The sequence below is a fragment of the Megascapheus bottae genome, chromosome 1, assembly GCF_031878675.1.
Source record: "Megascapheus bottae isolate mThoBot1 chromosome 1, mThoBot2.hap1, whole genome shotgun sequence".
Classification (NCBI taxonomy): Eukaryota; Metazoa; Chordata; class Mammalia; order Rodentia; family Geomyidae; genus Megascapheus; species Megascapheus bottae.
In genome coordinates, this window is record NC_143509.1 from 7,178,648 (window position 1) to 7,202,012 (window position 23,365).

General features: G+C 41.6%; 1 protein-coding gene and 3 pseudogenes across 1 annotated transcript; 1 reads left to right on the top strand and 3 right to left on the bottom strand.

Moving 5' to 3' along the window:
• Positions 1-2,227: 2,227 nt before the first annotated feature.
• Positions 2,228-3,192, bottom strand: LOC150068226 (olfactory receptor 7D4-like; annotated as a pseudogene).
• Positions 3,193-7,051: 3,859 nt separating this feature from the next.
• On the bottom strand, positions 7,052-7,894 carry LOC150068227 (L-lactate dehydrogenase A chain pseudogene; annotated as a pseudogene).
• A 3,827-nt stretch (positions 7,895-11,721) lies between these two features.
• Positions 11,722-13,704, bottom strand: LOC150068228 (olfactory receptor 7D4-like). The gene is made up of 3 exons (XM_090352919.1): positions 13,555-13,704; positions 13,176-13,294; positions 11,722-12,685 (listed from the first exon to the last, which is right to left on the bottom strand). The coding sequence occupies exons 1-3, from the start codon at positions 13,702-13,704 to the stop codon at positions 11,722-11,724; spliced, it is 1,233 nt and encodes a 410-aa protein (XP_090209045.1).
• Positions 13,705-13,920: 216 nt separating this feature from the next.
• LOC150068229 (olfactory receptor 7E24-like) overlaps positions 13,921-23,365 on the top strand; it is a 61,918-nt pseudogene continuing 52,473 nt past the window's right edge.

Genomic DNA, 23,365 nt, shown 5'->3' on the forward strand with positions numbered 1-23,365 from the left:
CTAGATCTTTGAGAGAACCTTCCAGGATTCTCCATTCAATACATTGTGTGTTGTTCCCTTACCAGAGAGAGAGAGAGCTCACCCCTCTCTCCTCCACCCCACTGCCTCTCTCTCTCTCTCTCTCTCTCTCTGTCTCTCTGTCTCTCTCTCTCTCTCTCTCTCTCTCTCTCTCTCTCTCTCTCTCTCTCTCTGTCTCTCTCTCTCTCTTCCTCTCTGTCTCTCTTTGTTGTGGGGCTTGAACTGTAGGCCTGGGCACTATCTCTGAGCTCTCAAGGCTAACACTCTCCTTGTTTGAGCCACAGCACCACTTTCAGTTTTCTGGTGGTTAATTGGAGGTAAGAGTCTGATGGACTTTCATGTCCAGGCTGGGTTTGATCTGTGATCCTCAGATCTCAGGCTCCCGAATAGCTAGGATCCAGGTGTGAGCACAGGCTGCCCCGTTTACTTCCAGCAGTTTTGTGGGTAGAGATAAGAGTGTCACAGACTTTCCTCTCCAACCTGGCTTGGAGGCACCATCCTACATCTCAGCCTGTAAGACCTGAAGCTGAAATTACAACAGGAAACTATAGAGAACATAACTGGAGATATAGCGAAGACTAGTACTTTCTGGAAAGTTCTGTAGTATTTCATTAAATAGGAGGAAAAATTGATAAAAGAGATTGCAGAAATCAAATCTTTATTCAGAGCATGGGAAAGGCTGATAAGAATGAGAGATGTGTGTGGGGTATTCACTTATAAAGAGTCCCAGTCCCAGGAGTTAGAAGGAAAGCCTCTCAGATACTCAACACCAAAAATTAAGGATTTACAATTAAGTTGACTTCACAATGAGGAAAAAGATGGATAAGATAATGTTTATTTCTATATTTATTCATGTATTTTTTTTGTTTGGTCATGGGGCTTGATCTTAGGGCTTGATTGCTATTCTTGAGCTCTTCAGCTCAAGGCTACTGCCCTATCCCTTGAGTCACAGCACCACTTTTGGTATTCTAGTGGTTAATTGCCGATAAGAGTCTCACAGACTTTAGTGCCTAAGCTGACTTTGAACTATGATCCTCAGATCTCATCTTCCTGAGTAGCTAGGATTACAGGTGTGAGCCAATGCTCACAACCAAGACAATCATTAAAGGAGGTAAAAATGGCCATGAGGAAACCCACAAAGAAATATTCAACCTGTTAACTGCATAGGATATGCAATTGAATAAAACAGTGTGATTCTGTATTATGTCAATGCTGAAGAAAATCTACAACACCAATTCTGGTGAGGTTGAGAAGAAACAGGAGTGTTCAGACACTGTTGTCTGAGGATGCCACTTAATATAGCTATCATGGAAACAAGTTCATACGTGAGTGGAAAGAGAAATTAGTAAAAAAATATTCCCTCAAACTTAAACAAAATCTCACATGTAAGGCCATAACTGCTGTTCTGAAAGTGTTGAGATTTTATTTGGATTCTTGTATGTGTTTATTCTGTTTCTGCTAAGTAAAAAATGAAGTTATTTTGTCTTGCCAAATGGCGGAGACTGACATCTGTTATCCCAGCTACACAAGAGACTGGGATCTGAGGATTGGCGTTTAAAGCCAGCACAGGCAAAAGTCTATGAGGGTCTTATCTTTGAATAGCTCCCTGATATGGGGATTGTGTAGATGTGTCTCAAATAGCAGAGGAATAACCCTGATCAAAAATGCTCACAAACAGCACCAGACACTGAATTCAGTCCCAGGGATGTAGAAGAGGAAGAGGAAGAAGAAGAAGCAGCAGCAGAAGTAGCAGCAGAAGCAGAAGGAGAAGTACAAGAGGAGCAGGAGGAGGAGGAGGAAAAAGGCGGAGGAAGAAGCAGTTTTTGGTTTAGGAGGAAGATTTAATATAGAAGGGGATAACTTAAGGGGATACTGTGTAACCTCGGACTGTGATAAGTGGTTTCTATGCTCAATTAGAAATGACCAGAAGAATTTGTATAACACCTCGCCAAATGGGAATATTAAGGAAAATTCACACTGACAAGAAAGTTGTTTTTCTGAAGTATAGCAAGTAAATTTCTTTCAAAGGCAAATGTCCACATATAGACAGACAAAGCCATAGGGGCTTTGCAGGGTATTCTTGAATTCATATGTGTTTTCTAGATGGATATATATATATATATATATATATAAATACCGAGTCCTATAATGAAGAAAAAAAATCAGTGATGCTGATATTCAGCCAATTAGTCTTCCCTCTTGCAGTGGACTACTTTGTTCTGTGCTTCACAATCCATCAAGACAGGAGACCACTCTGCCAGGCAGTCTCCCCAGAGCCCCCATCACGTCCTGGTTCCTCAGGCTGTAGATGAAGGGGTTCAGCATGGGAGTGACCACTGTGTACATCACCGAGGCCACCTTGCTTCTGTGGGCAGAGGCAGACACCGCAGAGCTGAGGTACACCCCAAGTCCTGTCCCGTAGAACAAGGAGACCACGCAGAGGTGAGAGCCACAGGTGGAGAAGACTTTGTGCTTGCTAGCCGTGTTGGGCAGCTTCATTAAAGAGGAGAGTATCTGATGGTAAGAGAAGAAGATTCCTAAGGCAGGAAACACACAGAACAGTACAAAATCCAGGTACATCCAGATGTCATTGATGAGGGTGTCAGAACTGGCCACCTGGAGAACCTGAGCTAGTTCACAGAAGAAATGGGGGATGGTGGTTCCCGGGGAGAAGGTTAATTTCCTCATCAGTAGAATATGATGTAGTGAGATGCAGAATATGAGAAACCAAGAGACGAGGAGAAGGAGGCCACAGAAGTGAGGGTTCATGATAAGTGGGTAGTTCAGTGGGTGACAGATGGCCACAAAGCGGTCATAAGCCATCACGGTCAATAGGAAATTTTCCATTCCAACAAAAATCATGAAGAAATACACTTGAGTGAGGCACTCTGGGTAGGAGATGTCTTTCCTCTGGGTCTGAATGGCCCCCAGCATCTTGGGGACTGTGGTGGAGGTGAAGCAGATGTCTACAAAGGACAGGTTGGAGAGGAAGAAGTACATAGGGCTGTGGAGGTGGGGGTCAGAGGTGACTGCCAGGATGATGAGCAGATTTCCGAGTACGGTGATCAGGTACATGGACAGGAAGATCCCAAAGAGCAGGGGCTGGAGTTGAGGGTCATCTGAGAGGCCCAGGAGGAGGAATTGTGATTCTCCTGTGTGATTGTGTGCTGCCATAACCCTGGCTGTTTTCCTTGGGACAAGTAAGGAAAAATTCAATCAATGCCCACTGCCAACTGAAGTGGTCATGCCCTTCCCGTGCCAGATGCCTTTTTTGCTTCCGAATGGCTTCCCGGGGTTGACCTGCACAGCCAAGTTTGCCTCCAGTTAATTTCATATTGTAATGTGTGTGTAAATATCCCTGTCTTGTATTCATTTACTCAGAGATTTTGTGTTTCGCTCGTCCTGAGGCTTGAACTCAAGGCTTGGGCACTGTCCATGGGCCTGTCAAAGTTAGAGCACTAGTACTTGAGCCACGGCACCACTTCGGCTTTTTCTATATATGTGGTACTGCGGAATCAAACTAGGGTATTCTTGCTTGCTAGGCAAGCACTCTACCACTAGGCTTTGCTCTACTCCCTATTAAATGTATTTTTCTAAACCTTGCTTTTAAGTAGTGGCATATGGGGCTATAATTCAATGATCAATTTGTGAGTACAAGGCCATTTCATCCATGTCACTCTTCCATGATCTCCCCGACCCCTCCCAGTTCAACCCCTCCCACAGTTCTCCCAGTTCCAGCTTCACATTTGTACACTGAATATTACGAATGATTTTGCCCACCTTTCCTCTCTCCATTTCTCTGTCCACCTTTTCCACTGCCTTAACATTTTAGGAAGCGCTTTCAACTCTCAGGCACAATTAATTCTTTTACCTATTTTCCTGGTGCAGGGAATGTTCACCATGTAATAGGATCGAGTTGTCCTCCTGTTGTGTGCAGTCCACGGAGTGAGCATCTATCTCAGGAATGGGAGCATTTATGGGGAAGATCTCAGTACATGGAGTTCCTGGATGTGGATGGAATATAGCATGGCTGGTCAACATGGCTGTGGATGCCTCCCGACAGAGAATTCCTTCTATGTGATTTCTTCTAAAATATGAGAGAGGGTAAAAAAGAGACTACCAGCTACATAGAATTGAGAAGAAAGGAACACAATATCATTAAAATAACAGTGTGCTTAGTGCATTTACTTCATGCTTATAATCCCAGCTACTCAAGAAATGCAGAGTTAAGATTTGGGGTTCTAAGTCATTCTGGGCAAGAAAAGTCTGTCAGATTCTTATCTGTATTTTTAGCACTAAAAAGATGACAGTGGGTCTAGCAATGGCCTTGAGTAAGAAGTCTCAGAAACTCTGAGTTTAAATCTGAGGACTGGCACACACACACACACACTTACACACACACACTCACACACACACACACACACAATATACAACACATGTGTGAAATTTCATGCTCTGGAGCAGGAACATATTGTATGGAAATCAGCAGAATTAATGGATCATGCAATAATAAACTGAATGAATTTGATTCATATGCTCAATGCTCTGTCTGTCTGTCTATCTATCTATCTATCTATCTATCTATCTATCTATCTATCTATCTATCTCTATATAGAATGAATGTAAATGTTTATGGGGACAAGCCTGAGGGACAGGGAAGAAATGGTGGGGTTGAATAATGTAGAATATATGTGAAGATGAAGATGAAAATCCACTAAACCTTGAAATCGGGGCTAGACTATGTGCCAAAAAGAGTTACATAGGGGTTTATTTTGATTAAACCACAATATATGCCCGTGATGAAATACCACAGGAAAACCCCTTTTCCAGTTGGTATACATAGAAATCCATTCTGTGCACACAGAAGCCAGTGTACATGTGCAAAACTAAGGAAGGGAAGGTGGTCACAGCTGGCATTCTAGCTACTAAGAGGCTGCAATTGACATATCAGGGTGTGAAGCCAGCTCACGCAGGGAAATCCATGACATTCTCATTCCTGATTAATTACTAAAAAGCCACATGTGAGCTCTAGTTCACTTGGTATGGCTCAGAAGCTCAGGGACAGTGCCCAGGTGCACAGTTCAAGACCCATGACTGGCACATGTACATGCAGGCACACACACACAGACACAGACACACAAACACACACCCACACACAGACACACACAGACACACACGCACACACAGACACACACACGAAGGGGAATTCTTCCTTATTAATAATTCTTTTGTTGGCTAGATTTTGTTATGGACACTAATGGGAAACAAACCATACATTGTCAGTCAAATATGCAAGCAAAATATTGGAGACGATAAGAAAAAAATTCCAATCAAAGCTGGCACTGGTGTTTCATCTCTGTAATCATCATTGCTCAGGAGTCTTAGATCTGACAAGGGCAGTTCAAAGCCAGCCTTGGCAGGAAAGTCTATGAGACCCTTATTTCCAAATAATGACAGAAAAATCTGGAAGTGGAGATGCAGCTCCAATAGTGGAGTGCTAGCCTTGAGCAAAAGGAGCTGAGGGACAGTGCCATGGTTAGAGTTCAAGGCCCAGGTCTAGGCACACACACACACACACACACACACACACACACACACACACATGTCCCTGGCCTGGAACCCAAGGACAATACCTGGTGCACATTGGAGCGTTAGCGGGTGATTAACAAATACATAGCTGGATGTAGCAAAGCTGACAGATGACGCTGATTATTGGGAAAGAGTGAAGAAAAGCGAGAGACCTTTCAGAAGGGAACTTCATGAAGAATGCGCTCTAGGTTGCAGAAAGTGAGAGAAAGAAGGGAAATCAGAGTTCACAAAGCCTGAACTCCAAGTGCCTTAGAGTTTTGGGACCTCATCTGCAGATGACGAGCTCCCTTCTGGCCCTTCCCAGCCTCACTATTCCAGAGGATTGCCTGCTACACACACCATTTTCTTTTTCTCTTGTTTTCCCTCACTGATCATAAATTTATATTTCCCATCTTTACCAAGCTAACATGGTTCTGTATTTTGCTTATCACTGAAGATTTCTTATTTCCCCAACTCCTCCTTAGAAGTTTGTTGGCTGGGGTTTTGATGGAGACTGGATTCAGAGAAGGGAGTCAGAAGCTTGTGCAGTTTCTTGCAACTCAATCGATGTATCTACTAAGATCTCTTCAGGAAATGAACTGCCTTTCATGAAATAATTGTCTTTATGAAATTAAATGAGTTTCCTGTCTCCAAACCATTTTGTTCCCATGAGTTAAAGTGAAGATGACATCATGGATAAACAGATTTAGGTTAATTTCTTGCATTATTGTAGACTGTAAAAGGGTGAGAGGAATTAATATATTCCAAGGGGAACACAGTTTCTTTTGTTTTGAAAAAAAGGATACCAATGGATTCTCAAAGGACCTATTAATTTCTATGGGCATGAAATCTCTGGAGCCATGTCAATTTGGCATCTGCCTTGGAGAATCTTTGGACATGTAATAGATCACTTGATGTCTAGAGGAAAGAACAATTTCTTGATTTTTTTCACTGTTCAAGGTTTATTTGGTGTTTTCCTATGACATTTGGATAGTTTTTGCACTGTTCATCTGTAGATTTTTACATAACATGCAATGCACACTATTGATATATAATATATAAAATATCCTTTAAAACAGTGATGCATGTGACATGCGAAAATGGACTTATACAACCCATCCCAGGAAGTGTGATTGGGAAAAGAATTTGGAACTAGGTATTTTGGTGATTTACAAAGCACACAGTAACATATCTGGTTCGAGTGTAATTAGGGGCTATGTACCATGCATTGGCAGTGGTGTCTCAGAGAGAGTGAAATTGTTTACACTTACCAGTTTTTACAGTTACACAGGACCCATCCACCATCCGAATACAGCTGCATGTTTTCCTGAACCAGTCCTAGTCCTAATTTCAGGAAATGGATATTTTTCCCAGGTCTTTTTTGTAATGCTACTGCTTTAGTCACAGATCATTATGGGACAACATGCATAATCCCCGACTAAAATTCTCTTATAGCCTCGACAGTGAAGTGGTACATAGAAGACTTCAAAACTGCAGCTCCTTTTGGATTCCCCAAAGCGTATCTGCACTTTTCTTCAAGTGAGCCTCTTCCTCGGGAGTCAGAGTGACCTTCACCACATCTGAAATTCCATTCTGTCCCAGAATGCAAAGAACACTAAGGAAGACATCTTCCTTTATTCCATAGATACCTATAATCATGGTTGAAATTGGATGAACTCTTCGAAGATTCTTCATAATACTTTCTGCTAAATCTGCCACAGACAGTCCAATGGCCTAGGATGTATAGCCTTCAGTTTGATCACCTCATAGTCACTGTCAACAACTTGTTTATGAACCTCTTTCCACTGTTCCTTGTCTGCATCAGTGCCTAAATCAGGATTCAGATTCTTGAAGGAGACACCAGCAACATTTACTCCACTCCACACTGGCACACTAGAGTCTCCATGAGAACCCATCCATGACAGCTTAAGGGGTGAATTCCCAGCCTCTCTCCCATCAGGTAATGGAACCGGGCTGAACCCAGCTTACAGCCACTTCCAATTACACAGTTTTTGGGGAAGCCATTTATCTTCCAAGGGACCTAGGTCAGAATATCCACTGAATTGGAAACAGTAAGCAACTTGCAATTTAGGCTGTACTTTACTACATTTGGAATGATGAACTTAAAGATGTTTACATTAAGCTGGACAAAATTAAGACAGTTTTCACCCTCTTGCTGACGGGCCCCAGCTGTGACAATAACCAGGTTGGAATTTGCAGTCACAGAGTAATCTTTTCCAGAGACAATTTTTGATGTTTTTCGGAAAAGGCTGCTGAGCTGGAGGTCCATCATTTCTCCCTTCAGTTTGTCTTCCATGACATCAACACGAGCAGGCTCATCTGCCAATTCCTGATGGCACAGACCATGCCAACAGCACCATCCCCAACAACTGTAAACTGTGCTGGGGGACATGATCCTCCTTAACAGATTCACAATCAGCTGATCCTTGAGACCTTCCCTTCTGGACTGGGAAGGACTGGAACTCCAGGGTGCACGATGGGCGGGAGTCAGAGGTGCAAGGTGGGCAGATCTGGCAGTGTCTTATACTTTGAAGTTATAGATAAAAATACCACGTTTTATTTGGCCAGCAGCACACTGAGACACCCAGAACCCTATAAAATTATATTTGGTACCTCATATATGTTACCCTTAGTATCCATTCAGAATATCACAAGAATAGCTCAGTGCCCCGTTCAGTGGATTTAATCAATGTATGATCATTTAATTATTATTTAATGAATGTATCCTCCTTGGTTAACTGGACATTTGATTTTCTGATCTTCATATCTCTCATATCAGCCCCTAATTCCTTACCTTCTGTTACTGCTCCCCTTGGCCCAATTGCTGGATTTCGATGAAGTCAGCTTAGAAAACACCCACCAGGCATGGTGGCTCACTCCTGTCATGCTAGCTACTCAGGAGGCTGAGATCTGAGGATCTTGGTTCAAAACCAGCCCAGGCATTAAAATCCATGAGACTCTTATCTCCAGGTAACCACCAGAAAAGCAGAAGTGTGGCGGTAGCTCAAGGAGTAGGGAGGTAGTGTTGAGCTGAAGAGCTCAGGGACAGCATCCAGGCTCAGAGTTCAAGTCCAAGAACGGACAAAAAAAAACTAAAGAAAGAGAAAAAGGAAAAAGAAAACAATCTCAGCTAGGTGCTGCTGGCTCAGACCTGTAATTTGAAATACTTAGGAGGCTGAGATGTGAGGATTTAGAGTTAGAATCCAGTGGGGCAGAAAAGTCTGTAGAATCTTCTCTTCAATGAACCACTAAAAAGGCAGAATGGAGCTGTGGCTCAAGCAGAAGAGCAGAATCCTTGAGCAAAAAGAGTCATGGACAATGCCCAGGCTCTGAGTTCAAGCTCCAAGAGCAACACACGCACACACATATGCACACACACACACATACAGACACACAGGAAAAGAAACGACACCCCCTAAATAAAACTGGAAACATATGATTTCCTCCTGATCCTGTTGAAAGATGGATGGTGTGTGTGTGTGTGTGTGTGTGTGTGTGTGTGTGTGTGTGTGTGTGTGTGTGTGTGTGTGTTTGTTCTACGCCTGGAGTTCTGGATTGGAGAATTCTCCCTAACCTTTTGTGCTGAAGGTTGGTGCTCTATCACTTCTGCCACAACTGCACTTCTGTCTTGTTCCTACTGAACTGGATAAAAGGTCCTGGAGGACTTCAGGCCTATTATGACTGTGAGTTTCCATCCTCAGATCTCAGCCTGTGCAGTAGCTGGGGGTTCAGGCATGAGCGACCAGCACCAGAACTGATTTTTGGAGTTTCTTTAGTGGAGGTCATATCTTGTACACACAGTGACACTCTGGGCTGTATTATTTTTTCAAATTTGAGTGCATGTTTTTCTTTCTCTTGAAGGGTTGCTCTGGCTGGGACATAGTGCTGAGTGACAGGGGTGAATGCAGGCTCCTGTGTAATTTAGATCTGTGAGAGAACCTCCCAGGTTTCTCCATTCAGTACATTGTGCGTTGTTCTCTTACCAGAGAGAGAGAGCGATCTCACTCCTCTCTCTCCCCCACCCCCCCCCGCCTCTCTCTCTCTCCCTCTCTCTCTCTCTCTCTCTCTCTCTCTCTCTCTCTCTCTCTCTCTCTCTCTCTCTTTCTTGTGGGGCTTGAACTGTAGGCCTGGGCACTATCTCTGACCTCTCAAGGCTAACACTCTCCTTGTTTGAGCCACAGCACCACTTTCAGTTTTCTGGTGGTTAATTGGAGGTAAGAGTCTGATGGACTTTCATGTCCAGGCTGGGTTTGATCTGTGATCCTCAGATCTCAGGCTCCCGAATAGCTAGGATTCAGGTGTGAGCACCGGTTGCCCCGTTTACTTCCAGCAGTTTTATGGGTAGAGATGATTGTCACAGACTTTCCTGCCCAACCTGGCTTGGAGGCACCATCCTACATCTCAGCCTGTAAGACCTGAAGCTGAAATTACAACAGGAAACCATAGAGAACATAACTGGGGATACAGCCTAGACAAGTACTTTCTGGAAAGTTCTGTAGTATTTCATTAAATAGGAGGAAAAATTGACAAAAGGGATTGCAGAAAACAAATCTTTATTCATAGCATGGGAAAGGCTGATAAGAATGAGAGATGTGTGTGGGGTATTCACTTATAAAGAGCCCCAGTCCCAGGAGATAGAAGGAAAGCCTCTCAGCTACTCAACACCAAATATTAAGGGTTTACAATTACGTTGACTTCACAATGAGGAAAAAGATGGATAAGATAATGTTTATTTCTTTATTTATTCATGTATTTTTTTGTTTGGTCATGGGCTTGCTCTCAGGGCTTGATTGCTGTTCTTGAGCTCTTCAGCTCAAGGCTACTGCCCTATCCCTTGAGTCACAGCACCACTTTTGGTATTCTAGTGGTTAATTGCCGATAAGAGTCTCACAGACTTTAGTGCCTAAGCTGACTTTGAACTATGATCCTCAGATCTCATCTTCCTGAGTAGCTAGGATTACAGGTGTGAGCCAATGCTCACAACCAAGACAATCATTAAAGGAGGTAAAAATGGCCATGAAGAAATCCACAAAGAAATATTCAACCTCTTGAGTACATAGGATATGCAAATCAAGAAAACAGTGTGATTCTGTATTATGTCAATGCTGAAGGAAATCTACAACACCAATTCTGGTGAGATTGAGAAGAAACAGGCGTGCTCAGACACTGTTGTCTGAGGATGCCACTTAATATAGCTATCATGGAAACAAGTTCATACGTGAGTGGAAAGAGAAATTAGTAAAAAAATATTCCCTCAAAATTAAACAAAATCTCACATGTAAGGCCATAACTGCTGTTCTGAAAGTGTTGAGATTTTATTTGGATTCTTGTATGTGTTTATTCTGTTTCTGCTAAGTAAAAAATGAAGTTATTTTGTCTTGCCAAATGGCGGAGACTGACATCTGTTATCCCAGCTACACAAGAGACTGGGATCTGAGGATTGGCGTTTAAAGCCAGCACAGGCAAAAGTCTATGAGGGTCTTATCTTTGAATAGCTCCCTGATATGGGGATTGTGTAGATGTGTCTCAAATAGCAGAGGAATAACCCTGATCAAAAATGCTCACAAACAGCACCAGACACTGAATTCAGTCCCAGGGATGTAGAAGAGGAAGAGGAAGAGGAAGAAGCAGCAGCAGAAGTAGCAGCAGAAGCAGAAGCAGAAGTACAAGAGGAGCAGGAGGAGGAGGAGGAAAAAGGGGGCGGAGGAGGAATAAGAAGATTTTTTTTTTAGGAGGAAGATTTAATATAGAAGGGGATAACTTAAGGGGATGCTCTGTAACCTCAGACTGTGATAGGTGGTTTCTATGCTCAATTAGAAATGACCAGAAGAATTTGTAAAACACCTCGCCAAATGGGAATATTAAGGAAAATTCACACTGACAAGAAAGTTGTTTTTCTGAAGTATAGCAGGTAAATTTCTTTCAAAGACAGATGTCCACATATAGACAGACAAAGCCATAGGGGCTTTGCAGGGTATTCTTGAATTCATATATATTTTCTAGATGGATATATATATATAAATACTGAGTCCTATAATGAAGAAAAAGAATCAATGATGCTGATATTCAGCCAATTAGTCTTCCCTCTTGCAGTGGACTACTTTGTTCTGTGCGTCACAATCCATCAAGACAGGAGACCACTCTGCCTGGCAGTCTCCCCAGAGCCCCCATCACGTCCTGGTTCCTCAGGCTGTAGATGAAGGGGTTCAGCATGGGAGTGACCACTGTGTACATCACCGAGGCCACCTTGCTTCTGTGGGCGGAGGAGGACACCGCAGAGCTGAGGTACACCCCAAGTCCTGTCCCGTAGAACAAGGAGACCACGCAGAGGTGAGAGCCAAAGTTGGAGAAGACTTTGTGCTTGCTAGCCTTGTTGGGAAGCTTCATTAAAGAGGAGAGGATCTGAGAGTAAGAGAAGAAGATTCCTAAGGCAGCAAACAAACCAAACAACACAAAAGCCAGGTACACACAGATGTCATTGATGAGGGTGTCAGATATGGCCACTTTGAGAATTTGAGCTAGTTCACAGAAGAAATGGGGGATTGTGGATCCTGGGGAGAAGGTTAATTTCCTCATTAGTAGAACATGGAGTAGTGAGATGCAGAAAATGAGAAACCAGGACACCAGAACCAGCAGACTACAGAAGTGAGGGTCCATGATAACTGGGTAGTTCAGTGGGTGATAGATGGCCACAAAGCGGTCATAAGCCATCACAGTCAATAGGAAATTTCCCATTCCACCAAAAATCATGAAGAAATACACTTGAGTGAGGCACTCTGGGTAGGAGATGTCTTTCCTCTGGGTCTGGATGTTCACCAGCATCTTGGGGATGGTAGTAGTAGTAAAACAGATGTCCACAAAAGACAGGTTGGAGAGGAAGAAGTACATGGGCGTGTGGAGGTGGGGGTCAGAGATGACTGCCAGGATGATGAGCAGATTTCCAAGCACGGTGATCAGGCACATGGACAGGAAGAGCCCTAAGAGGATGGGCTGGAGTTGAGGGTCATCTGGGAGGCCCAGCAGGAGGAATGGTGATTCCCCTGTGTGGTTTTGTGCTGTTATCTCCCTGGCTGCTTTCCTCGGGGCAAGTAAGGAAAAGTTCAATCAGTGCCCACTGCCAGCTCAGATGGTCATGCCCTTCCCCTGCCAGATGCCTTTTTTGTTTCCTAGGTTGACCTGCACAGCCAAGATGGCTCCACTCACTTTCATATTGTAATATGTGGGTAAATATCCCTGTCTTGTATTCACTGACTGTGAAGTTTTGTGTTTTGCTAGTCCTGAGGCTTGAACTCAAGGCCTGGGCACTGTCCTTGGCTTTGTCTAAGTTAGAGTACTATTAAGTGAGCCACAGAAGCACTTCCAGTTTTTTCTATGTGTGTGGTACTGAGGATTCAACCTCGGGTGTTCTTGCATGCTAGGCAAGCACTCTATCAGTAGCCCGTGCTGCAATCCCTATGAAATGTATTTTTCTAAACCTTATTCTTACCTACTTGTACAATGGGGCTGCAATTCAATGATCAGTTTTTGAGTAAAAGACCATTTCATCCATGTCACCCAACTCCCCCCACTCCAACTCCTCCCTCAGTTCACTCAGTTCCAGCTTCACATTTGTATACTGAATATTACGAATGATTTTGCCCACCTTTCTTCTCTCCATTTCTCTGTCCACCTTTTCCACTGCCTTCACCTTTCAGGAAGCGCTTTCAACTCTCAGGTACAATTAACTCTTTTACCTATTTTCCGGGTGGAGGGAATGTTCACCATGTAATAGGATTGAGTTGTCCTCCCGTTGTGTGCAGGCCATGGAGCAAGCATCAATCACAGGAATGGGAGCATTTGTGGGGAAGATCTCAGTACATGGAATTCCCGGATGTCATTCAGCCTCATTGCCTGGAGTCCAGGCCGCGTTCGTGGGCTGAGCTGTTCTCAACACAACACATCTGTTACCTGTGTGGATGGAATATACCATGGCTGGTCAACATGGCTGTGGATGCCTCCCGACAGAGAATTCCTTCTAGGTGATTTATTCCAAAATATGAGAGAGGGTAAAAAAGAGACTACCAGCTGCACAGAAATGAGGACAAAGGAGCACGACATCGTTAAAATAACCTACGATATGCTTAGTACATTTAATTCATGCCTGTAATCCTAGCTACTCAGGAAGTGGAGAGCTAAGGCTTGGGGTTGTAAGTCAGTCTGGGTAAGAACAGTCTGTCAGAGTATTATATCCTTTTTGTAGCACTAAAAGGATGACAGTGGATCTCGTAGTAGCCTTGAGTAAGTAGTCTCACACACACACCATCCATCACTTGCATGGGATTTCATGCTCTGGAGCAGGAACATATTGTGTGGAAATCAGCAGAATTAATGGATCATGCAATAGTAAACTGGATGAAGATGATTCATATGCTGAAGGCTCTGAAAGAGCAGTTTGTCTGGAATATTTACAAAGAAATCTTAAGGTTTGAACACTAGTGTTTGTCTTCTCCAGAACAATTACAAGTGTCAACATCTCTTATGCTCATGCAATGGAAGCTGTGTAAATCAGAATGACAGCATTCGGGAGGAAAATCTTCTTGGAAATGGAAATCATTTGTGCTGGGGGAAAGATGGAGTAGGAAAGGAAGGCACAGGCCTTTTAGGCTGAGACAACGAATGAAATCAGCCCCGCTGTCCTGTGGATGAAAGGAGAACAGAAACAGACATATAATGGAATAGTATTCAGCCATTAAGAACACTGGATTCCATCCTGTGGAGGAAAATGACTGGAAGCAAAATAATCCAGGTTCAGAAAGACAAATGGTACATGTGTTCTCTTCTTCACAGTTTTGTATCTTTGTATCTATTTGTCTGCCTACTCAGCTAGCTATCTTCTTACCCACCTTCCAACCCACTGTATGTCTATTATTTATGTATGTATGTGTCTGTCTATCATGTACGTACCAGGCTACTGTGATATCTCATTTTCTGTGTATGTGTGTACTGTTATCTATGTATGTATGCCTGTGTATATCTATCTGTGTAGTATCTATCTACCTTTGTACTTACCTGTCTGTCTCTTGGTTAGTTATGTATCTATCTGTGTGTTTTGTATTACCTTCTGATATATCTATGTAATTGCCCATCTATTATCTGTGTATCTATCTGTCTGTCTGTTGGTCCATTACCTACTGAACTGTATCTTTGTTAGTTTTTATCTTTGTTTTTTTCTTTTTCATTTATCTTTAATGCTATCTTCTCTTACAAAGTTTTATGAATTACAATGAAATCTTAAATTTTATGTCTAACTCAATGGGCATACTGACAGTTAACTGTGAAATATGTGTAGTTTTAAGTTGTCGTTTCCTACCTAGACACTTGATATTTATACAGTGAGATGTAAAAATAAATAGGGAAGGGGGGATAACAAGATGAGGGGCAGGGGTGAGGCAAATGTAATGGGGATCAAAACATGAGAAAGGGTATTAGTGTTTGTGAAGTAATGCACCTTCTATCTGGTGAATATAATGTAACCCTTCTAGTAATTAGAATGAAATATCAAAAAAGATAATAAATAGGCTTATCTCAATCTTGTTTACCCATTAAAGAAATCTAATCTTTTCAGGACTCTATACAGGGAGACAATTGTTACTCTATTGGAATCATTAAAGTTAAGGAAAATGTCACTCTTAGAATTATAATTTTTCTTAGCATCTAATTTCTATTATCTATGATCAATCTACATATTATCTATCTATCTGTAAATATATCAGGAATGTAGTTGTTTGTGGGGACAAGCCAGAGAGAGAGGGAAGTAATGGTGGGATTAATACAGAATATGTGTGAAGATGAAGATAAAATCCACTAAACCGTGTTGAAATCAGAAGAAGGGACTATGGACCAAAGAAAGAGCTACAGAGGGGTTTAGTGTGATCAAAACATAATATATGCCTTTGTGGAAATACCCCCTTTTCCAGTTGGAATACATAGAAAACCATTCTGTGCACACTGAAGCCAGTGTGCATGTGCAAAACTAAGTGAGGGAAGTTAGGTGCCAGTGGCTCAAGCTGGCATTCTAGCTACTATGAGGCTGCACTTGAAGGATCAGGGTGTGAAGCCAGCTCAGACAGGGAAATCATGAGATTATCATTCCTGATTAATTACCAAAAAGCCACAAGTGAGCTGTAGTTCACTTGGTATGGCTCAGGGACAGTGCCAAGACCCACAGTTCAAGCCCCATGGCTGGCAATGCACATGCAAGCACACACACACACACAACACATACACATACAACACACACACAGACACACATGAAAGGGAATTCTTCTTTATCAATAATTCCATTGTTGGCTAGATTTTGTTATGGACACTAGTGGGAGAGGAAAGTCCATGAGACCCTTATTTCCAAATAATGACAGAAAAAGCTGGAAGTGGACCTGTAGCTCAAGTACTAGAGTGCTAGCCTTGAGTAAAAGGAGATTAGGACAGTGCCAAGTTCAAGGCTCAGGCCTAGAGAACAAAGAAGCCCAGTGGCATGGAACCCAACAGACAATACCTGGTGCACATGGGTCTTTAAGCAGGTGATTAATAAATACATAATTGGATAAAGCAAAGCTGACAGATAACTCTGATTCTTGGAGAAGAGCAAGAGACTTTCCAGAAAGGAACTTCATGAGAAAGGTGCTGTAGGCTGGAGAAAGAAGGGAAATCAGAGTTTCCAAAGCATGAGCTCCATGAGGATGATAAGTTACCTGGAGATCTGGGACCTCACCTGCAGACGTGAGCCCACTTCTGGTCCTTTTTCTCTGGTTTCTCCTTACTGGACATAAATTTACATTTCGCCTATCTTTATCAGGCTACCGTGGCTCTGTCTTCTTCTTTTTTTTTACCACTGAAGATTTCTTATTCCCCAACTCCTTCTTAGAACTTTTTCAGCTAGAGTTTTCACGGAGACTGGATTCAGAGAAGGGCATCAGAAGCTTGTGCAGTTTCTTGCAAGACAATCGAGGAATCTACTAAGATCTCATCAAATGAATTGTATTTCATGAAATAATTTTCTTCATGGAATAAAATATCTTTCTAGTCTCCAAACCATTTTGTTCCCATGAGTTAAATTGAAGATGACATCATAGATAAACAGATTTAGGTTAATTTCTTGCAATATTGTAGCTGTTACAGGGAGAGAGGAATTAATTTATTCCAAGGGGAACATAGTTCTTTTTGTTTTTTTCCCTTTTGTTTTGATTAAAGAAAATAAGAAGGAATCCTTAAAGGAACTGTTAATTTAAATAGGGACTAAATCTCTGGAGACAGGTCTCTTCACTGTCTTGAAGAATATTTGGACATGTAATAGATCACTTGATCTCTACAGGGAAAAACAATTTCTTGGTTTTTATTCATTATTTTAAAAGTATGTCATGTTTTAAAGTTATAGAAATCACATGTTTAATATGGACACAGCGAAACTGAGCACACTACCAAATGTTTCCATCTATAAAATTATATTTGTTACCTCATATGTGTTACCCTTAGTATCCATTCAGAATATCACAAGAATAGCTCAGTGCCCCGTTCAGTGCATTTCATAAATGTATGATCATTTAATTATTATTTTTAATGAATGTATCCTCCCTGGCTAACTGGAAATTTGTATTTTCTGATCCTCATTTTTCCCATATCAGCCCCAAGTTCCTTACCTTCTGTTATCATCCCGCTCAGCCCAATTGATGGATTTCTTTTTTTATATTTTTTATTGTAATTAATAAAAGGGTTACATGATATTTGCCAGATAGAAGGTGCATTAATTCACATATATTGATACCCTTTCACATGTCTTGGTACCCATTACCCTCCCCCCCACCGCCCCGTCTTGGTTTTCCCCCCTTCCCTATCAAATTTCAAATAACCCAATACAAATAAATTCAATATATCAGATAACAAAGTGAGATACTGTAACAATATGAGATAACCAAGGGACAGCAAAGGAGATGAGAGATAACATAGTATATTGAGGACAACAATCATTCGTTATATGGCTTTTGTTTCAATATCGTGGTGGTCCTTTCAATTAGCTTCATACTATATGGCCTTATGTATCAAGTTTTTGCTCTATCGCAGATCTCTGCTAGTATTATTCGTTTTCCTGATCCTGGCCATTGTAACTAGAGTGAGTTGGAATCTTAGAGTTGTTTTGATTTGCATTTCTTTTATGACCAGAGATGTTGAGCATTTCTTCATGTGTCTATAGGCCATTTTTGTTTCTTCTTCAGAAAAGATTCTCTTTAAGTTTTTCGCCCATTTTTAATGGGATGGTTGTTACTGTGGAGATTGGTTTTGGAGTGATTCAATTTTTTGAGTTGTTGATATATTTTAGATATGAGGCCTTTGTCCGTTGTTTGGTTGGTGAAGATCTTCTCCCACTCTGTAGGCTTCCTGATTAGTTGTATGTCCTTTGCCATACAAAAGCTCTGCAGTTTAATGCAGTCCCACTTATCTAGCCTTTGTCTGATTTGTTGTGATTCTTGGTCCTTATTAAGAAAGTTTCGACCTGTGCCAAGGAGGCCTAGTGTATCTCCTATTCCTTCTTGTAAAGTTTTCAGTGTGTCAGCTTTTACCTCCAGGTCTTTGATCCATTTGGAGTTAATCGTAGTGCAGGGTGACAAAGAAGGATCCAACTTAATTTTCTGCAGGTGCTTAACCAGTTCTGCCAGCACAACTTGTTGAAGAGGCTGTCTTACTTCCATTCTATTTTTTTGTCCCCCTTGTCAAAGATTAGGTGGCCATAAGTCTGTGGTTTAATATCTGGGTCCTCAGTTCTATTCCATTGGTCTTCAGGCCTGTTCTTGTGCTAACCAACCTGTTTTGATAATTATAGTTCTGTAATAGAGTCTAAAGTTTGGAATTGAAATTCCTCCAGCGCTGTTCTTTCTGCTAAGAAGTGTTTTTGCTATACGGGGGTCTTTTATTATTCCATATGAAATTTTGGATTGCCTCTTCTATTTCTTTAAAGAATGCCATTGGGATATTTATGGGTATTGCATTGAATTTGTAGATAGCCCTTGACAAGATTGTCATTTTCACAATGTTGATTCTTCCAATCCAGGAGCATGGGAGGTTTTTCCATTTCCTTAGTTCTGCTTTAATTTTCTTTTTCAGGGTTTTAAAGTTTTCATCAAAAGCAAACCAGAAGATCAGTGGAACAGAATAGAAGACCCAGAAATAGAACCATATACCTATAGGCAACTTGTATTTGACAAAGGAGCAAAAGATGTACAATGGAACAAACACAGTCTATTCAATTATTGGTGCTGGCAAAACTGGGCAGCCACATGTAGAAAACTGAAAATTGACACTAGCCTTTCGCCACGCCCAAGCATTAACTCAAAGTGGATCAAAGACCTCAACGTCAGACCGGAAACCGTGAAATTACTACATGATAATGTAGGAGAGACACTGGAACTCATAGGCACAGGCAACAGATTCCTGAACAGAATCCCAGGGTCACAACTGATCGGAGAGAGACTCGATAAATGGGACTACCTAAAAGTAAAAAGTTTCTGTACAGATAAAAACATAGTTGCAAAAGTAGAGAGACAGCCATCCAACTGGGAAAAGATATTCACCAACAACACATCTGACATATGCTTAATATCCAGTATCTACAGGGAACTCAAGAAACCAATCCCCCCAAAAACCCAATAAACCGTTCACTAAATGGGCAAGGGAACTAAAGAGAGACCTATCAGAAGAAGAGATTAAAATGGCAGAAAAACATATGAGAAAATGTTCATCATCTATGGTCATAAAGGAAATGCAAATAAGAACAACCTTAAGATACCACCTTACCCCAACAAGAATGGCCAACATTTCGAACTCAGACAATGACAGTTGCTGGCGGGGTTGTGGAGAAAAAGGAACCCTACTGCACTGCTGGTGGGATTGTAAACTAGTTCAGCCACTCGGGAAAGCAGTGTGGAGTTTCCTTAAAGAACTGAAAATAGACCTTCCCTATGATCCCGCCATACCACTTCTGGGCATCTATCCTGAACAGCATGACCCAGGATATTATAATGACACCTGCTCAGCTATGTGCCGGGGCCTCCCGGCAGCAAATTGGGGTTCCTGAAATAAGGGGCAGGGACTGGAAAAATTAGAAGAGAGACAAACACATCGGGTCCAGGAGGTCTGCAGCCCAAGCAAAAACTGCCGCGCCATTTATTCTTAACTCAAAGTTTTTTCCCTTCTCGAGACCAGGGCACTGCCAGGTGTTACATCCAGATGGTTAATCAGGGAAATGTTGGGGGTTACATTCATATGGTAAATCTCAGATCAATTGAACAGGAGAAGGCCAAAAAGCAATAAGACAATCAAGCAATTATCTGATGCAAATCAAAGTACAGTTTGATTCCACTCTTGCTCCCGACATATCCCCCATCTTTATTTTAAAAGAAACACAAGTGTAATTTCTATTCTTTCCACTATCTCTAATTATCTCATTATCGTGTCTCACTTTCCAAAAATGACTGGTCCCTTCATCTAAAGGGGATAGATGGGCGGAGATTCAGCTTCTGTGACTTCTTCAAGCTGACTCAGGGGCGTTGTCTCTGTGCTTGACCAGGGACCTTAAGAAGTCTAGCCTGTTTTATTAGGGATTGCAAGGATTAGATATCAGGAATGATAATTTGCTCCAAACTGGAGATCATATTTTAACATTTAACAACTGCACGAACCATTTTTGCCTGCAATAGTGTAGTTACATAGCACCCATTTGCAAAGGCCTTTTCTTGATTGTCTGGGGAACTAAATTTCTGCAACCTTAACAATGCTTCAGTTGTCAGATCTAAACAGATTAATAGAGACACAAGTCTCAGATCCACAAACTTTTCCCGAATTTGTGGCTGGTGTCAAAAATAAATAAATAAATAAATAAATAAATAAATAAATAAAAATTTCGCTCAATTAGGGCTTTAAACTACCCACTATCACAGAAGATTGACAAGTTCCTGCCCAGTTATGAAAGGCACGGGCATTAGTAAGGCATGCTTACAAACTATTCTATGACCTCCCGGCTCTGATTAATTTGATCGGCCAAGCACAAGTGACTAAGATCTGACACCATCTCTGCCATCCAAGCAGAGGCTTTCTGCATCGTGTCCCAGTAGAGTTTCTCCACACAGGGATAAATGTCCCATTGGCAATTCACTTGTTTAGTTGCTGGACTTGAACTCAGGGCCTGGGCACTGTCCCTCAGCTCTCCAGCTCAAGGCTAGCACCCTGCCACTTTTGAGTCCCAAACTCAGGGCCTGAGTGCCGCACCTCAGCTCTGCAGCTCAAGGCTTGCACTCTGCGGCTTCGAGCTCCAAAGCAACTCTGCTGCCAGATTAGACACCACAAACTCACAGGGACTTTGCTTCGCCCGGGGTTGGCTCAAAACTGCAGTTTTCAGATCAGTGAGTCCTACAAAAGGCCACGTTTCTCAAATTAGAGCAACAAGGTGGTCGACACAGAAATAGTCTCTAAGCATGAGCTTACCTAGAACCTGGAAAAGGCCAAAGTTACATCTGAATAAGGATTGCTGTTCTTCTCCAATGGGCTAGCTGGAAGTTACAAGAGCAAGCTGAAATAGTAATTAAGCAATTACTTTGGTAGTCCTGATTTTCCTTTTCTCTCTTTCTTTAAACATTTAAGACAACTTCACTTTCAAATATTGTTTAGAAACCCATTTCCAATGTTCTTAATAACTTTTACTGATACTGGCTTAAGCAATTAACACCTTAGCCTTTATTTGCAATTGAAAAACCTTTAAGGGTACAAAGAACTCCTGCCCTCAGGCCCCCTAGGGCCCAAGGCACTCCTCTTGCCTTTTAGAAAAAAGGGGGTCTTATGCAGTTTAGATTACTGTCTAAAACTCCAACAACAGTTTAAACTCAAATAACAGTTTTTCCCTAATGCAAGAACTATAGACATCAGTGCACCAAAAGTCTAAGTCTGGACTTAGTTTCCTTCCCTTTTTTTAAACATTCCTTTAAAATACTAATCACATTGTCCACATTTTACCATCAGATTTCTAGTATCAGTTTGCAAGAAAGGACAGGCAAAGTTTCTGACGTTAATGAACAATTTTACATTTAAATCTCTAATACATGTTTCCAAACTTTAACTTAAAGTAATAAATCCCAAATTCCCTAACACCTCTGTGCTGAACAGGATACATTGTTTACAATGTAAACAGCTGTATGCCCTGCAATAAAATGCAGATTTCAGGATCTAGAAAAATATTTACCAGTTTTTCTTTAAGACAACACAATAATTCTATGAGACATTGTAAAACATTCAAACCTAATATTTTTCTTGAAGTTTTAAGCTTAGATTTACCCAATTGTCTTTGTGTTTAAGTATAAATTTATCCATTGTTTTATACAGCATGCTGACAATTTAACCTTGAACATGTTCACTCACTCATTCACACACATTCATACTCAAAGATCATAAAGCGCGCAAAATTAATATCGGCCGTTCAATTTCCGGAAGTTTGTGTCAAGAGAGTTTTGCCAATTTTACTCTTACAGGTGAGAACCAGGTTCGAAACAAAACTTTTTGCAAGGCAACTTAGCTGGAATTTATTTTTCCAGGGCTTGTTACAACTGCAGACATGGGGGAGCGGCCATGCTAGGCCCAGAAATGTTCAAATAAATAACAAGGATGTGTGCTTGAGTACGCACAGAAAAACCATAAGGATCCATACTTGGAAATGGTACCAATTTTAAAGACAAAAACTGGACAAAGAAAAATATGTAACACGAACAAGACAGAGAAGCGGAGACTTTTAAATAATCAGACATTGACATATAACAAGAAAATTGGACTCAATCAGATACACTTAACAGCTATTTTTAGATTTAGACATGTCTTGCTGGTGGGACTCTCAGGTATGCCTTGATATTGACAAGAAACTCAGAAGGGGAGGGGGGTCAAGGCGTCCCTTGACCACCCAGGCCTCTATTTTAGGCCCACAGTGCATCCCTTTTTTTTTTCAAAAAAATAAAAATAAAATAAAATAAAATAAAAAAAATAAAACAAAACACAGACATACAGGGGGTCGGCCGACTTCTACTTACCTCTGGAGGCCTTTGCTTTTCACCTTGGCATCTTTTACAAAAAAGGTTATTAAGAAGAGGGATGGTAAAGACAAAATAATGTCACATATTAAATTGTGTAGAGTCAATGAATATGTTAAAAGGTCCCTACATAATAGTAAAAGGAGGAGAAACACAGCTCATATGAATGTGTGGAACAAGTGGATCAGTAGCAGTCCCAATTGACATGCACAAATAACTCAGGTCCTTCCCACGTCGCAGGATGCACCACTGGAGGGTTGGGGGTGTAGGCCCAGTGAGTCGCTGCTTGGATGGCCACTGTCACTCTCCACGATCCGAACGCAGCGTTCAGGCAGCCAGCGGGCGTCATTTTCTCCTTGTGAAAAAACACATACATGCCCTCGACCCCAGGTTAGAACAGGATCGGGTCCATGCCAAGTACCAGTTAGGGGATCCTTCCACTTCACTAAGGCAAAAGCACACTGCTCTCTTTTTTCCCAGAATCGCTGAGCAGCAGATAAATTATTTGAATCCAAATTCAAAAAATTTAAAACAAATAAAGCATGATTAAGTATATTCACAGGGGTAGCGGGATACGACTCTCCTTTCTGTATTTTAGCAATTTGATGTTTTAATAATCCATTAGCCCTCTCCACGATGCCTTGAGCTTGAGGATTGTAAGG

Bases quoted from the DNA above. Each gene is read 5' to 3' on its own strand.
- LOC150068228 (XM_090352919.1), bottom strand. From the start codon at position 13,704: ATGTCGTGCTCCTTTGTCCTCATTTCTGTGCAGCTGGTAGTCTCTTTT. The intron at 13,295-13,554 runs GTAACAGATGTG...GCTTCCTGAAAG, and splicing joins GGTATATTCCATCCACACAG to GTGAAGGCAGTGGAAAAGGT. The intron at 12,686-13,175 runs GTGGGGGGAGTT...ACTTGCCCCGAG, and splicing joins GAACTGAGGGAGGAGTTGGA to GAAAGCAGCCAGGGAGATAA.